Source organism: Spermophilus citellus, assembly GCF_964194105.1.
Source record: "Spermophilus citellus genome assembly, chromosome: 8".
Taxonomy (NCBI): Eukaryota; Metazoa; Chordata; class Mammalia; order Rodentia; family Sciuridae; genus Spermophilus; species Spermophilus citellus.
Window position 1 is genome coordinate 93,605,822 of NC_138189.1, and position 17,089 is coordinate 93,622,910.

The 17,089-nt window shown below is 34.2% G+C and overlaps 1 protein-coding gene across 10 annotated transcripts in view; it reads left to right on the forward strand.

Annotated features, from left to right (window-relative positions):
* CAMK2D (calcium/calmodulin dependent protein kinase II delta) overlaps window positions 1-17,089 on the forward strand; it is a 306,210-nt gene that overhangs the window by 208,632 nt on the left and 80,489 nt on the right. For all 10 annotated transcript variants that reach the window (XM_081303165.1, XM_081303167.1, XM_081303164.1 and 7 more), the window contains exons 5-6: window positions 5,874-5,939; window positions 8,965-9,037. In XM_081303165.1, coding sequence (XP_081159291.1) covers window positions 5,874-5,939; window positions 8,965-9,037 — 139 coding nt within the window. The remainder of the gene's footprint in view (window positions 1-5,873; window positions 5,940-8,964; window positions 9,038-17,089) is intronic.

The window sequence follows — 17,089 nt, forward strand, 5'->3', positions numbered from 1 at the left end:
TACATGTGTTTGCAAAAGATAGATGAAATGAGAAGGTAATTGTAAAATAGAATTGTAGAGCTGAAAGAGGATACAGAAGTCATCAGGAATAGAGTAAGATAAGAAAAGGTGAAAAGATATTAAAGGAATAGATGCAAGAGTCAGATATTAGTGCTCTTTGAAAGCATTTAGGGCCTTATCAGCCCACCTCACTTCCCCATTCCACTCAGTAACCCCGTAGGTGGGACAGTGCCCATGAATACACCTTCCTGCTTCAAAAACCCCCAAGCATGTTAGCTTTTCTGGCCTAAATCAAGTTTTGAATGGAACAATTCCAATTCTCTTAGTTTTATCATCTCCATTGTAATTGTTAGTAGGACTGAGAGAATCTCTCTGTCTCCAAATCAATAAGAAATTCCTTGAACTTGTATTTAACCAGCTCTCTGGCCCTTATGATTTCTATTATCCAATTTGGAAATTATTACAAAAATCATTTCTGGACTCCCTCAGATAATCGACTACTTCAGAGGGATCATCAAAGCCTAGGTATTCAGATAGAAAATATCTTAAAAAGGGAATTTATCTTAGCTAAAGAAGACATGAGAAATGTAGCTAGAGTTGTTTTTTTAAATCTCTTCATACCCGGTTGGTGTCAGGGCCCCCACACCTTCTGTTGCATCCTTAACTGCACAGGATGGCACACCTGATTCTGCCCCCGGAAGGGTGACACTGCTTGACTCATCTTGAAACTCTAATTATTCACTGCAAACTCAAAAACCTATAAACACATGAAATAGGCACAACTTCATAGGGAAGTTGGATGTATGATATTATTACTCTGTGCATTCAATTACACTAAAAAGGATATGGGTTCAATTCTTTAAAAAATGAAATACATTTTTGTCTTCCCAGTATTATGTTTTATAATTTTCCTCTCTCAATCTCTAAATCCAAATGTGTGCCTTGTAATACATTTAACCAATACCTTATGCACTGGTGAACAGGATTCATTCATAGACAAATTCTGTCTTATGAGAAAAATGCCCATAAGAACTGACACTGAAATAAATGACTTCTAGAGGAAAAAAATGCTTGAAGATCCTTGCTTTCTTATCAAAAATGTAATGGAAAAGAATAATAAAATTATGAAATTTGCCAGTAAATGGACGGGACTGGAGTCTCTGCTAAATGAAATAAGCCAGTCCCCCTAAACCAAAGACCAAATGTTCTTTCTAATATGTGGATGCTGACTCACAATAAGTAGGAAGAGGAATCATTGGATTAGACAAAGGGGAATGAAAGGAAGGGAGAGGGAAAAGGAATAGGAAAGACAGTAGAATGAATTGGACATGACTTTCCTATGTTCATATATGAGTACATCACAGTGAATCTCAAAATCATTTACAACCATAAAAATGGGATTCTAATTAGAATAAGTTATACTCCATGTATGTATGTCATAACGTACTTTACTGTCATATATATCTAAAAGGAACAAACTTAAAAAAATTTAATGTAATGGAAAGTGTCCAATGTCAGTAATAGCATTCACATCTCATCATCCAACACATTTGCTTATTGATCTTCTTACTCAATAAGCATTTAATACGCACCTGCTATGTCACAGCCACTGAACTCAGCACTAGTTATTTGACAGTGAAAGAGTAGGAACTGATTCTATCTTTGCAGAGCCATATTGGTAGAAAGACAAATGTTAAACACCTATATACCAACACATAACAGTGATGGTGGTATTGTGAAGAACAACTCAGTATTCAAGGTGGGGGAGGGATAATTTAGATGGGTGGAAGTTTGAGAATATAAAACTTAAGATAAGTTTTGATGATTTTACTCAACAAATAGTAAAGGTAGACAAGTTGGAAATGTCTTGGGAGAGAGTTGAGCATGTGAAAAGTCCTTGGGGCAGGAAGGAGCTCAGATCACTTGAAGGATTGGAAGAAGGCCATTATGGCTAAAGTACAACGGAGCAGGGCATCAATGGGGGTAAAGATAGGCAAAATATAAATTAGGCAGCTAAGTGAAGGTCCTATGAGGATTTGCCTAGAAAATCAATGGACAGCTATGGAGGACCTTCATGCTGACATATGGCAAAACTTGACATACATTTAAAACTTGATGTACAGTGACCCTTTCTGCCTTTGTTCAAATATTTGCTTTCAGCTCATGAGGTTTATCCTGCACCTTTACATAAATTTTCCGAGAGGAATCCACATTTTTTTCCAGATGGGATTCCCAGTCCTTTGTCTGGCAAGCGTGCCTCTTCTCCATGCTCTAGTGGGGCCCTGGTTTGGTTCCTCTTTTCCTACTCAGCTCTAGCCTGAAGCCCCTGGCTTCCCTTCTGCCACCTCAGGCACCAGTTCTGACCTCCAGTTAGTGCTACTTATTTGATTGACATGGTACCATCTTACCTTCCAGAGCCCCATCTTGGACTCCACCAGCTGCTCAGCCTCATAGGCTTATCTGAATTATTTGTGATATTTTACAAATGTTTCATTCAAGATGAAGCTACTTCTGACCTTTTCTGATGTAAATCACAAACATGTAGAAAATTACAAACACAAAAAGGACATATCATTCTGTAGGGTAATATAAAGTGAATCAAAATCCTAATATATAACAAAAATAACAACAAAAATATTTATCTTTTTGATAGATAAGTCTCATATTTTCAGTGTACTAGATTATCCTCTTTTTCCCCATCAGCCCTAATGTTCTAGAGATTCATAAATGGTAATTAAAGTTTCAAATATATAATTGATATGCTTCATATCATAGCAGAACTCCAACAATTTATTCACAAATCTCTAATTAGTTAATTAATCTAACAGTTTATTCATGGGACTGATTTAACTTGTGGCATTATCTGATATTTCACATAGCTCACTAAAATTTTTCCAAACTCTGTAATAACTACTGCTTAATTTTGTGCTCCATTAAACAGTACTGTGAGTGTAGAAATGTTACATTAAATATAGGAAATTCAATAATTTCTCTTTAAAGCAATGAGTTCTACCACTTTTTCCTTCTTAGACATTTATCATACATGTCATAGAAGTGATAACATGGTTTCACTTACATAAGGACATTTTTAAAAAAATTTTTAAAGAATGATTGCTAGAAGATGAAGAAGAAAACACTGTCAGAGATAGTTAACTATATAATCTAAAACTCAACATTAAAAAAAGACTCTTCCTGCAGGTAGGATGTTGTTCAATGCTAGAGCACATGCTTCTTGTGCAGGTGGCCCTGGGTTCAATCCCCAGCACCAAACAAACAAAATAAACAAAAACGCTCTTTTACTATGTTCAAAGCTGTTCATTGAAAGTTATCAGACTGTTAGTTCTCTCTCCTGACTTTTGTATTTTTTTTTAAATACAAACCTCTTAAGAAATAAAGCCTATTGCCATAGATGGTAAAACTTTGGTGTGTATGTGATTTTTCTCCCTTTTAATCTCATGTGAAGTCCTGACTTACAGTAAATGAAGTGGGTAGCATGATTTTCAAACTCACTTAATCCATTTGATTATTACTCCAGCAAATTGAGCCAATATGTATTAATGCTAGATTAAGAACTAACATAACAAATCAGTCAAGATTCCAGTATTCAGCATCTGACAGTTCTCATGGTAGAAACAGTATAGCTAAAAAGCTACTATAGGCAACAATAATTATATTAATAACAATAAACTTTTGGTTGGGGGGGGTATTGTTGCTGTGGACTTAAGCCAGGGCTTCATGGCTGGTAAGCATGCATTTTCCCACTGACCTATGCCTCTGGTCCCTAGACTTCTTACTCAGTATGACTGAACAATTTAACCATTTAAAATTGTAATGTATACAGGTTTAATAAATACATATGGTCAGAAACAAAGATATATGATATATATGATAATATATCACATACGTGATATATGATATATATATATATATGACATATATATCTATATATATGTTATATACATATCATTAATTTAGTCATAGTCAAAGGAAGAAATCCCACAAAACTTTTATCATCATTTTAGGGACAACATGGATTTCTTGGAAATGCTTTCTGGTTATTTAAGTATTTTGTTTTATCATTTATCTAAGATACATTTGTGAATGATTATTATTATAGATTTTAGCTGAGAAATATAGCTGTGCTATATTACAAATCAAATTACATGTATCAGGACTTTCAGAAGAAGCCTTGCGAAATTTTGGATGATCATTTTATGTTATACATTTTAAATATAAAATAATAGAATTGAAAATATTGTCACCCACATGAAGATTACAGAATGCAATGGAGAGGGGGAAAGTTGCATAAATGTTCAGACAGATTTATGATTTTTACTATCCAATCTTTTTCCTTTAGGGCAAAAATAAGAATAGAGAAGAAAATAATAGCCAGCAATCTCTGAAACACGCTATTATTTGATGATTTCTTAGCGTAAAGCAGAAAGGCAAATGAGAACGAAGAGAAAAAAACATCTTAGAGTCACTCTGTAGATTATACCCAAAGCTCTAAACCCTCACTTGGTGCTCTGTCAAATGACTTATGCCTTCTGAACACCTAGAAAGTCTGACAATGTCATTACTGGAGAGGCTGCACTGTGCAGTAGATAGCTTATCTGTGCCACTTAAAGTTGCATAATCCTGGCAAGATACAAAACTTCTTTGGGCCTTCATTTTCTCAGCAATAAACTGATGTTAAAATTACCTAAGAGGCTCTACTGTCATGTTTATCTAAAGAGAATGAATAAAAAAGTTACCTAAGAGGGCAATTGTAAGAATTTGTGAGTTAACATAATGCTTTGTACACTGCGTGACACATTGTAAGTGCTCAACAAGGATTAGATATTATAAAGTATTATAAGGTTAAACTCCAAAGTGGAAATTTCCTTTTAAAATCAAGCCATATTATAGCAAAAGAAAAAAATAGCTTATAAATACATGTTAAAATGGTCCACCTAACTAATAGTAAAGGCATTCATGTTAATATGACCTAACATTTTTTAAAAATTAGATAATTTATTTATTAATAAAAATATTAAATGATTTGGGCTTGTGGGCACTTTCATAGCCTTAGGTACACAACCATTTGGGACGACAATTTGTCATGTCATCCTAATAAAATTTTAAATGTTGACATTTTTTGACTCCGAAATTTTACTTGTAAGAATTTTTTTTTCTAGAAATACCCTAAAATATGTAAATATTTTTATAAATAACTCATTTTGCTGCTGTTATTTTAAACAGGAAAAAAATGCTTCTGATCTGAAGGTGGTCTTGATTTAATATAATGTGAAAACAAATTAGTTTATTTATAAATATTACATGATTTCACTTTTGTGAGAAAAACGTATTTCTATATGTGTTTGCAAAGGGAAAAGTGTATATGTTTAAACACATACACACACACACACACACAAGTTGAAAAGATGTGCAAAGAAATGTGGCCTGCAAACTCATATCTAGCTGTGATGTGCAGCATCTCTATTTATTCAGAAAATGTTCCTAATCTATGTCATGCATTTTGTTAGACCTCAATTAATAATAGAGAACCAAAATGAAGACTTCAAGGGAAACCATTTTCTGTAAAAGATATTTGCTGAATGTATTTATGGCATACAGAAAAACCATGATCTCAGAATCTAAGGAAACACAAACAAATAGAAAAGATGAAATTTTTAAGTTAAAGAGATTTGACTGTTAAGGAAAGTAAATATCATAATGTTTTAAAATATCATGCTTCGATAATTTAAAAAAAAATAATCCAGGAAAAAAGTTCTGTCTGTACATTAGTTGCGAATCTACTGATGCCTAGTGTTTTTTTGTTTTGTTTTTTTCCTTTCTTTAAAAAACTGTGATTATCTTGTTTGTCTCCACAGAGTTACTGGAGGTGAACTATTTGAAGACATAGTGGCAAGAGAATATTACAGTGAAGCTGATGCCAGGTAAGTGACTTGCCCTGGGCAAGATATAAGAATCATCATTCAAATGACTCTTGTTTGATATATATTTATATGTATATATTTAAATGCACCATGATACTTCACGTTTATGAGAATTTCATAATAGCATCTCGGGCTTCTTTTCCTGATAAGTCCTTCTTAATAGAAGTTTATCTCTTCTAAGGATCTCTGGAATGATTCTTAGAAAACAAATCTATGGATCTGGTCTGAATTTTATTTTGATCAGTTCTCAGCTGGGCTTGCCCTATTCCAAGGGCTTAATAGCCACAAATGGCTAGTGGCTACAAAGTGGACAGAGAGGTCCAGAGCATTTGCATCATCACAGAAAGTTCTGCTTAGCAGAGCACATCAAATTAGAAAGCAGTAACAGACCCGTTTGCCCCAGTGGCCTCATTAAAGGGTTTTTATTGGCTCCTTAACTCTTTGGAAGTTTCATTAAAACCCTTGGAACCCTGACATGAAAAATATTTATTCAGGTATTTCAGAGGATTCAAGAGTATTTTCCCAATCTTGTTAATTGGTGATCTCTTTATAGACCTTTTTTAAAGGGCTAACATTTTGTCTACTTTGGAACTTCCTATGTTTCCCAAAGCAACTTTTTTTTTGGAGTGACATAGCAGAAATGCACTTGCTTGCCTATTACTTAGATGGCATGGTGTCAGTTTCCTCAGCGTTCCTTATATATTCTGGAGTAGTCGCTTATTTTGAAAAACTGATGAAGAGCAATTAGCTCATTAGCAATGTAAATGAGATGTTATGAAAATTCAGTTGTGGCCTTTCTGCCCCCATTCTCTATTGCTCTCAGAACTTCCCATTGCCACGCATCTGTAGCAGGACCTTCTGCAGATATTCTGCTGACAGTGGAGGTTCCCCATCCCTCCCGAGTAGCACATGCACACATGAGCTCACTTCCAAATTTCAGATTTTACTTGGTTTATGGCATTCTGTGATTCTATCTGTACATAACATTCTAATTTTTTAATGGAATTTTTACTGCCAATGTCAAATAGAAAGTTCTGTGTCACCTGTGTCATGAAGAGTGAATCATTAGTTATGTAGTGTACCTCAAATCTTCATTAAACCCAGAAAAGGGGTCTCAGAGCAGGTCTATGGTAACCATTTGCCCATTTTCCAAGAGAGAGTAATAATTTTAATCAAGGTAGTAAACAAGTTAGGGAATATAATTTGTCTCTCAAAGTTATGTTAAATGTGCTGATTTATTTGAACAATATTGACTCAAATAAAGATAGAGACTATAGTGACTGTTGAAGAGTCCTATATAGACAATAGGTTAGAAGCTGTGAGTTGTATTATTTAATATGCATGCTTACATTAAGTTTGAAAATTAACAATAGGATATTTTTAGGATAGGTCCTACAAAAAAATGAAGGAGAAGCATTCTCTTCCAGTTACAAGCACAAAGGGGTATATTCCTTAAAACATTTGTAAAAGTCTGTTTTCTTAGTAGCTCTAAAGAATTTAAGAACTGAGAAATAAGGAATGTGGCTCAGTGGTGGAACACTGGTCTAGGATGTACAAAACCCTGGTTTTGAACACCACAAAAAAACAAAAATTAAAATGAAAAAAAAAATTAAGAGTTGAATCTATCCTCACTAGTCAAAAATTGTAAAGGTGAATAATGTTTACTTTTTTATTTTCTATTACTCCCTAGGCCCAATAATTTATACTTGTGTTTTGAGAAAAGAAAGAAAAAAAGAAAAAAAGGAAAGGAAAAAAGGGGGAATATGAAGTGAATATCATGATAGAAGAAAAAAGACTCACTTGATTTAAAAATAATGAATAATACTCAAATAAGCTTCATAGTCAATGACCACCAGTGTGAGATTCTTTCACTATTACTGTTGATAGAACTTGAGCTACAAAATCACAATCATCAATTTTTTTGTCTATACTATAATAAATCTGATTACTTTTTAAATTCATCAATTTCTTTTAGAGTAGCATTATTTTGTACATTAAATGATTGAAAATGTCCTTATCAAATCGTTCACTCCACCCTTAAATGAATGTAGTTCTGTTCATACTTGCACTTGAATTGCACAGTGAACTTTTACAAAATTCATCTGTGTGATATGTTCTGCATTATTGCATGTCAGATAACAGCTCATGGGACCTTATGGGTGGCAGTCAAATGATTTCTCCTATTTTAATTAGCAGTCTATTTGTCATTTGTGAGCTTTTATTGAGAATAGCATAAAAGTTGCATTTTGAATAGTAATAAGCAAAAGCTTCCCTTCACTAAAGTGTATAGAAGTGGGTTTAACAATTACCAGTGCTCTAGGGGATTTAAATTTTTTATTGATGTATATATGTGTTATTTATTTATTTGTGCAAGCTCCCCAGTCCTTCCCCGGGGTATTCTTATACTGAAGAGGGTTTATTTTATGTCATGAGTCTACTTTAAATTCTCCCTCTGTTATTGGAGACTTGCATTAGTTTTCCTATTGACATATTATACAGGAAACACCACTTCTGAGTCAAAATGGTAAATGTGTCCCTTTTTTTTTTTAATCCTCGTTTCACCTGCCACTTCATCTGTGTTTACCCTCTTGTTTCAACACCTATGTTTAATTGTGACCTCAGATTTTAAACAGTTTAGATGTGTATGAGAAAAACCTAGAAATTTTATCTCTCTGGAGAATTTTCCCAGAACATTTTTGGTAATTATTTATAAATTTTTCTTCCTAAATATGGAAATTTCAAGTTTTGCATTGGATGATTTAATTTGTAGACTTAATAATGAAAAAACACAGCTCAAATTGTTTTGTCTGAACCTGTCACAAATTCTATGTTGGACGTCATTTTTGTTAGAACCAAAATTAGCTTTATTCAACATTATTTAATTCTGATGTAAAGCTAAAAACAAAGTGAAGAACTACAATTTTTGTTTGTTTGTTTCGTTTGAATTTTCATTTTATTTTGTATTCAATGTGATTATGTGCCTTTAAAATGTTCTCCCTTCCATTCTGCCCTTGTATCTTTGCAGTCATTGTATACAGCAGATTCTAGAAAGTGTAAATCATTGTCACCTAAATGGCATAGTTCACAGGGACCTGAAGGTCAGTATATGGAGTCCATAAATCTGAATCAAAGGAGATTCGTTGTTGTTGTTGTTGTTTTCTTGGGAAAGGGCAGGGTGGGTGGTTATTTAATATGGATCCTTTGCCTTTCCCACTTTCTCCTGAAATGAGTAAATGATGAAATGATAATGCATGATGGCTCTTTCAGTTTGCTCATCTACAGGCTAAATATACATCATAGCAAAAAGGGAAGGACACTATGAAGAATACCACCTGTTATGTTTCCAAGCAATAAACCACCAGAGGCAGTTTGGGGGCAGGCTTTCCTCAATTGTCCCGCATTAACCTGGAGATAAACTCGGCCTGTGATGTATGTCCGCCTGTAGATTTAAACACCACTTCTGTTCTGAGACCATGGGTTGCTGTAGCAGAACAACTGGTTACACATTGCTCCATTTGAGTCTGACGAACCCTTAGGCAAGAGATAATAATTGCCAGCTAAATTAAAGCACAAAAAGTTAATGATTTATCAAAAATTCATTACGTATCCTAATTTAACCTTAATGGTGTCTTGCCTGCTAATGTAACAGCTTTTAAAATGATACCAGAAAAAATGGGAGAGAATAGGGAAACAGTTTTTGTGCATAGGGTGAAGACTGAGTACAATAACTACAGAGATTATATTTGTGTTCCAGTTCATTTCCTGGAAGAATTTATAGCCAGGAAATGAGCTCCTTCCTGAACCAAATGAAATATTGTCAAAATGGATTTTTCTAGAACAGGTTGATCCACACTTGGGCTTATATCTGGCAAGATTCCGATTGTTCTGAGGTAGTAGTCACTCTACTTGAGCAATATGTTTACATGACTGAAGGAGGTAAAATACAACTCCAGTTGTCTGCTAGCTCTGCACTTTAACCCAGTCTCTCTGAGGGTATACAGACAGTGAGTGTAAGCTTGGAACTAACACACGCCCCCTGGTGTTTGCATGCAGTCATTGCATTCAGCAGATCCTGGAGGCTGTGCTACACTGCCATCAGATGGGCGTAGTCCATCGGGACCTGAAGGTGAGTAATGCCTTTGGAGAAGATTAAACCACCACATAGTTCCTAATGACTGTTCAGCTGCAATTATGCTTTTAAAGGCAAAAATATAAGCAATAAAGTTGTTGCTTAATGTATGGAATCCATCCAAAACTTTCCCTCACCAGGCACTTTCTGTCACCACAATCTCTTATCTCTAATACACACTTGAGACATATAAATTCTTATTTATTCAGAGAGAAATAATTTCCTAACATTAACAATAAATAGATTTCTATACTCCCTTACTCCTAGGAATAGATATAGCATTTAAGTTGAATGTCTGTAGGGCTGATGATCTCTTCTCCATTTTAAAATTGTTCTGTGGACATTGATCGAACATGTTATTTAATATTTACGCTATATGACTAACATTTTGTAAAGAATTCTCAAAATTAGGGCTGGGTTTGTGGCTCAGTGGTAGAGCACTTGCCTAGCATGCATGAGGCCCTGGGTTCTATCCCCAACACCACATAAAAACCTAAAACAAAATAAAGGTATTATGTCTATCTACAACAAAAAATATTTTTAAAAAAGAATGATCAAAATTATAAGTGTTATTGCATAGACTTTTAGCCCAAATGCTTGGGTGCCATTATGAACTCTGATATTCTCTTTCCCCTACCATTAGTTCTGGGAATTCTGAGGACATTGAGAGCTTCTTGGTTCTAAATGTATTTGTATTCCTGGGGACCAAGATATTCTTGTCTTCTAAAAATACAGATGGGAAAATACATAGAATATCAGGTAATGTGCATATAACATATCAGTTATATTCTTATATCACTGACCTCACTCAGTGTCTACTACCATTGAGGACAAGATAGTTTTAGATCATTTAGAAATAAAGTAGTTCAAAAAGATACTCCTCTTTCATTAATTTTCTGTTCTGTTCTCTCAACATTTTAGCTTTACTTGTGGTATTTCAGAAAAATAGTGAAAGCCCAGAAATCATTAAATGAAAGAAAACTACAGGGTAGGGGAAATAGCTAATGTACTATATCACACCACATATTTTCAATTCATTGTCTACAACCTCAGTGTTTTCTAGGCTTTAGTACAAAAGTGGCAAATTTAGAATGTCTAACACTGTAGGTGTTCAGTGGAAGGACTTACACTGTTTTTTTTGTGTAGACTTCCCTAGCTATAATCAATTGTAAATATGTAGTTTCCATTCATTTAATGATCTAGGAGAATGTACTTCTAAATATCAACAGTTGGTTACATGAAGATGTGATTTGTATGCAAAACACTGACTTAAGTTTCTTGGAATCATTTGATTTCAGTTGATTCTGAGAGTTTTAACTACCAAAGCCAAGGCAAGTCTAAAGGTATTTTCTTTGAGTCAAGATAGGACTTTATACTAAATGTACCCATTATGATCAAGGAAAAACAGTGTGTTCCTTTGAAAATTCATATCTTCAGCAGCCACCCCAAAATTTCTCACTAGCTATGTACAGCAGACATAACTCATTTTTGTTACATCTCAGAACTTTCCTTTTTACCGAATACATATGGACATGCACGATATTTGTGCTATTTTATCAAATACTCTATTTCATAAATCTATTACTTGAAACATTTTATTCCATGTTATGTAAACTGATATATACTGTAAAAGTTAAGCATAAGCATGGCACAGTGGGCACACACACCCATAATCCCAGTTACTCAGGAGGCAGAGGCAGGGAGACAGAAAGTTTGAGGCTATTCTACATAATTTTGTGAGACCCTGCCTCAAAATAAAATTTTAAAAAGGGCTGGAGGTGTAGCTCAGTGGTAGAACACATGCTTGGCTTGTGCTAGGCCCAGTAATGCCAGGAATGAAAAAAAAAAGGCAACTGTGAAAAGTGTGAATTCTCTTTTATAACTTTTAAGTTATATTTTGTGGGAGTCACAATATGGTTAAGGTCCTGTGATCAGGTCCTCCCTTCAAAGACTGGAACTTTAATCAGAGATGGCACTAAACCTGGGACATAGGCTGTGAAGAAAAGTATATTTTCTGACATAAGAACTAAAGTCAGAAATTAAAAACTTAGGCAAGTGATTTCTAGAGAGGCCTACTACCAAAGTATTACTACCACAGTAATAGCCTGCTATGTAATCCATCAGATTTCTCTCAAAGTGGAAGAGAATTTTTGTTCTCCATTCTCATTCTAATCTTGGGAAAGGACAGAGATGAAATTATGAGATGTTATGACTTCTGTAATTATTGTCCTAGTTTTGTCAAGTTGATGACTTAGGTGGACCACCACTGAGTCTGATTCTTGGTGCTTGTTTCAGTGGAGCATTTTGTAATCATACTAAGAGGATCAGAGCATGTGCATTAGAAGCAGCATATGCCCACCTTGAGTGTTCTGAATCCCGGCTTTGTTTTATGCCTTTCACCAAGATAGATATTCTGTGTGATGAATATTCTGCTTGTAATTGTATATTTACCAATAGAGTAAAACAGAGAAAAGAGATGAACTGCTGAAGTTTATTACCAGGCTTTAAATAAAAAGAGGCCTGCAGTATTCCTCTGCCATATTTTTTTTTTCATTTCTTTATCCCAACTCATATGCTAGTTTGTACTCAGTTAAAATGTTTAATGCACATTGGTTCATATCAGAGAGAGAGAAAGACATAGGAAATCTTGTGGTTTTTATCATTATCAAATGCATCTATGGCATTTGTCTTTATGCCTCTCATTGGAAATATAGCTGTTCCACCATACCCATCATAAGACCTTAACCTAGCAAATACTTGCAACATATTTTTTTAATTTTGGAATGAATGAAATTCAACCAAAAATACAAATGTATATGAATTATATATTCATGATATAAATATTTATAATATAAAAGGCAATCTTAACAGATTATTGAGTGTGTTAATATTTGGATAACATAAGGATGAGAATATCTTCAGACTGAAGAATCCCAGTAGAACATTTAGTTAACTGCCACCCTGTGGAATCCACCAGTTCGGAAGCATAGAACCAAGATTGAGGCAACTGGAGGATGTCCCAGAAACAAGTAATAGGAAAAGTTCCAGAATGATAGAATATTAGCATAAAGAAGTACACCAGACAGCACCAAGCAGTACCCTGTGGATACATGGATTGCAGTCTATCATCTGAGATGCAGCCAGTGGCGGCCAGTTGATGTAGACCCAGGTTGTATTGGAGACATCTAGCACTGATGAAAAATTATACTATTATAGCTGAAGGATAGGACTGGACTCTTTGGGAAGGTCTGGATCAAGGCAGGACCTTAGCAACCCTATGCTGTATAATGTGAATCTTCACAACAGCTTTACACGAAAGGTACGGTGATTATCTCCATGTTTACTTCAGGAAAATCTGGTAACCATAAGTGAAATAACTTATTCAAATTCACTCAGTTAGTAAGATGTGATTATGCCCTAGCAATTTTGTTCCAAGTCTACATAGTTAATTACTACCACCTCTCAATTCAGTTAAATGAATTGAAACTTTTACAGAGATCAAAGAGTAGATCAAAATAATACTGGGCAAATAATTTTATTACTAGCTTTATGAACTATTTGGGAAATGGTTAATAAATCAAAAGGCTTTAATAGTCATGCCTATTAATCTTCCAGAAATAACAAAATTTTTATCATTAAGAACAAAGAAAATAAGGCATATTTAACTTATAATGTGGAATAGAGGCAACATAATTTGACAATAGACTAGTGTATAAAGTAAAGGTTTCCTACTTAGAAAATTAATAAGTTGACATGGCCAACAGACTTTGTAAAATGAGATGTAGTTAAAATGTTTTGTTTGTTTGTTTGTTTGTTTGTTTGTTTGTAGTGCTGGGATGGAATTCAGGCCAGCCCTCTGCCACTGGGCCCCATCCCTAGCTGGAGACATAAAAAAGAAAAAATATGCATTTGCCACATTTGATCTAGACCATATGAAGACAATCAGTTTGGGGGGAGTAAGTATATCAGACAAGTTCTTCCTCCCAAAGAATATTAGGTCAAAGAGAGTTTGCAATAACAAATGACAACAATTCTTGATGTCACAAGAAATATGGAAATATCAGGTCGGATGGCATAAACTCTTATTTAAAAACCTATCAAGCTTGGCCTGGTTGCACACATCTATAATCCCAGCTTCTTGGGAAGCTGAAGCAAGAGAATCAGAAGTTGAGTCAAGCCTGGACAACTTAGCAAGATCCTATCTCAAAATAATTTTTTAAAAGGGGCAGGGATATAATTCAAAAGTAGAGCACTCCTCAATACCAGAAAAAAAATAAAATAAAATAACCTACAGAATATAACTTCTGTGAATTAGTTGACAAAAGTAAAAAGAGTTACTATAGCTATGCTTTTTCAACTATATTTCATACAAAGTTGTAACGTTTCTTCAGTTCCAATAAATTTGAAAGGATTATTAAACTATTTCATGAATAACAATGTGGATATAAGGCTTTATATACACAATTGAATCTTCTAATAACAAATCAAAACACTGCAAATTCCCTCAGCAGAAATTCCTTTCTTTCCTATTAGCTTCCCTTCTGAATAACAACATTACTGAATGGAGAAATCATTGGATGGATAAATGAATATGAGGATATATTGATATATATTTTAATGAAGAGAATAATTCTGGAGATTTTGGGGGGTGGAATTTCTAAAACTACTTCAGAGAAATAAACTTATGATCATAGTAAAAAAGAAATTAGTTTTCAGGGGTAGGAGAAGGATGAAAAGCATTCAGTCAATCTTTGTTAACTATATCAAATTCTAACTTTGTTTTGAATAATTATAACACCACAAGTGTTCTACTTTTTTCAGAAACATCTTTAGATAAAAGCTTGAAGTTTAAAGAACACATTATGTTTGTATAATGCATGTTTATAAATATTTTAGAAACAAATTATACATTTGAAAAATTCAATAATTCATTGAGGCATACTAGAGTTTATTGGGTGCCTAGTGTGTGTGAGGCAATGAAGAAACTGGACAGTTGGCACAGTCACACTGAAGTTACACTCTGGTTGTTTAAGTCTACTCAGCTGCAAGAACAATGCATGCCCATTGTTTAAAAGTCAATTAAGAAGCTAAGGAGTGCAGGGATACACACCTGTAATCCCAGGGACTCAGGAGGCTAAGGCAGGAGGACTGCAAGTTCAAAGCCAGCCTCAGCAACTTAGCAAGACCCTAGGTAATTTAGCGAGAATCTATCTCAAATAAAATAAAATAAAATGGCTGGGGATGTAGCTTAGTGTTTGAGTACCCCTGGGTTCAATTTCTGGTACCAAAAATAAATAAATAAATCAAGAAACAAGAGTGAAACACCAAGTGATTCTTGTGAACCTGCTCACATCTCATGACAATAAAACGCTTCCTGATCAAAAACTCAGCTAGAAACTCCCTATGCTAAGGACAAGAACTCAAGCATTCATTACATATAAAGATAAAAGCTCAAATCACTTGTACTATGTGCAAGATGAAATAAGCAAACTTGACACTCTAGCTTTTCAATTCGTACAGATTTTCATTTTGTTTATTTCTGGGAGCATTGTTCACACCTTCTCTAGCACAGAAAAAAGTGACTGAAAACATACCAAAGAAGAAAATGGTGAACTTCTTGTTGAAATATTTAGATTTTTCCAATAGAGGAAAGAAACTCTAAAAGACAGTCCTTACTCCTTAAGAATAATATCCAAGGGAACATAAGAATGAAATAATATGTATAATAAAAGTAATTGTTTATTATATTTATAACACTAAAAAAAGAAAGAAGCAAAATACATGTGATTCCGCACATAGATTCCCAATGGTTAAGTCTTATTAAGGATGGTTATCATATATGTGCCCAGATAAATCTTTGATCCTACTAGTACTGAAGATGACCATTACCTCGCCAAATAATTTCCTTAACAAACTATGGGAGAAGCAAGATTAAAACTATGTGGTTTTCATAAGTTTTCCACTAATTTTATTTGATGATCAGTGTACATATTTTTTAATACTTCAAACTCTTCTAAATATATATATCAAGTGAACTACCACTTGAGAACGAAACATTTTTAAAACATCAGAAAGGTTTTCTATCTCATCTTCAGAAGGAAAGAAATTGGTACTACAGCTGTCAGTCCTGGCTTTATCTCTTTAGAACCTCAGTAGATTGAGTTATTTGATTTTATTTTTAACTTTGAGATGGGGGTCTCTCTGAGTTGCTTCCAGTTCTAACAAGTCTCTTCCAGTTCTAACAGTGATTTCACAACTTGCCTGGGTACTCTGATATATTTGAAAATATTCAAGAAAATCTTGGATCATATTGAAGAAAAGTTGTCATTGTATTCATATGGAAATACAGAACAAAACTTACAAACAGTTGCTGCTCATTACAGCTGATATGCTATAAATGGTTGTTGACATTGAGACCAGATGTCATGGAAAATCCTGCATCATTAGGAAGCAATGGGGTGGGGAAGGAACCTATGTGTGAGAATGTCAGTAGAATCTATTTTAAAAAAACAACCCAAAAGTAATCGCATTGTAAGAATTTAGAGCTAATATCAATAAATAAAGACTAATATAATAGATTCATTAAATATTAAATGTCTTACAATTGAAATGGCCAGCTGCCCTGGACCATCATAGCTAATCACTAATGTGTATGGTATCCCTACAGAGGACAAAGGTCCTGTGATATGAAACCACAAATTCCATCATTCCATAGACACTTATGAGGCATAATTTAGTAGCTTTATAATATTTATTTAAGATATAAAGGAGCTAGTTAGCTAGCTCCAAGAGTCTGTCAATTAGGACCAGCACATGAGCCCAGACTTTTCACATTTCTTTTTAGTTATCATGCTCCCCATTTCTGTCATCTTACTGTGCCCCATGGAAAACTCTCATTCACTGAAAGAACTTGCTTTCTAATCTCACCTGTCTCATTCATTATAGAAGATGAAAATAGTGGCATAGTAGCAAATAAACATCCTTTCTAAGGAGGCAGCCACTTATTAGCTGAGAGAGTCTA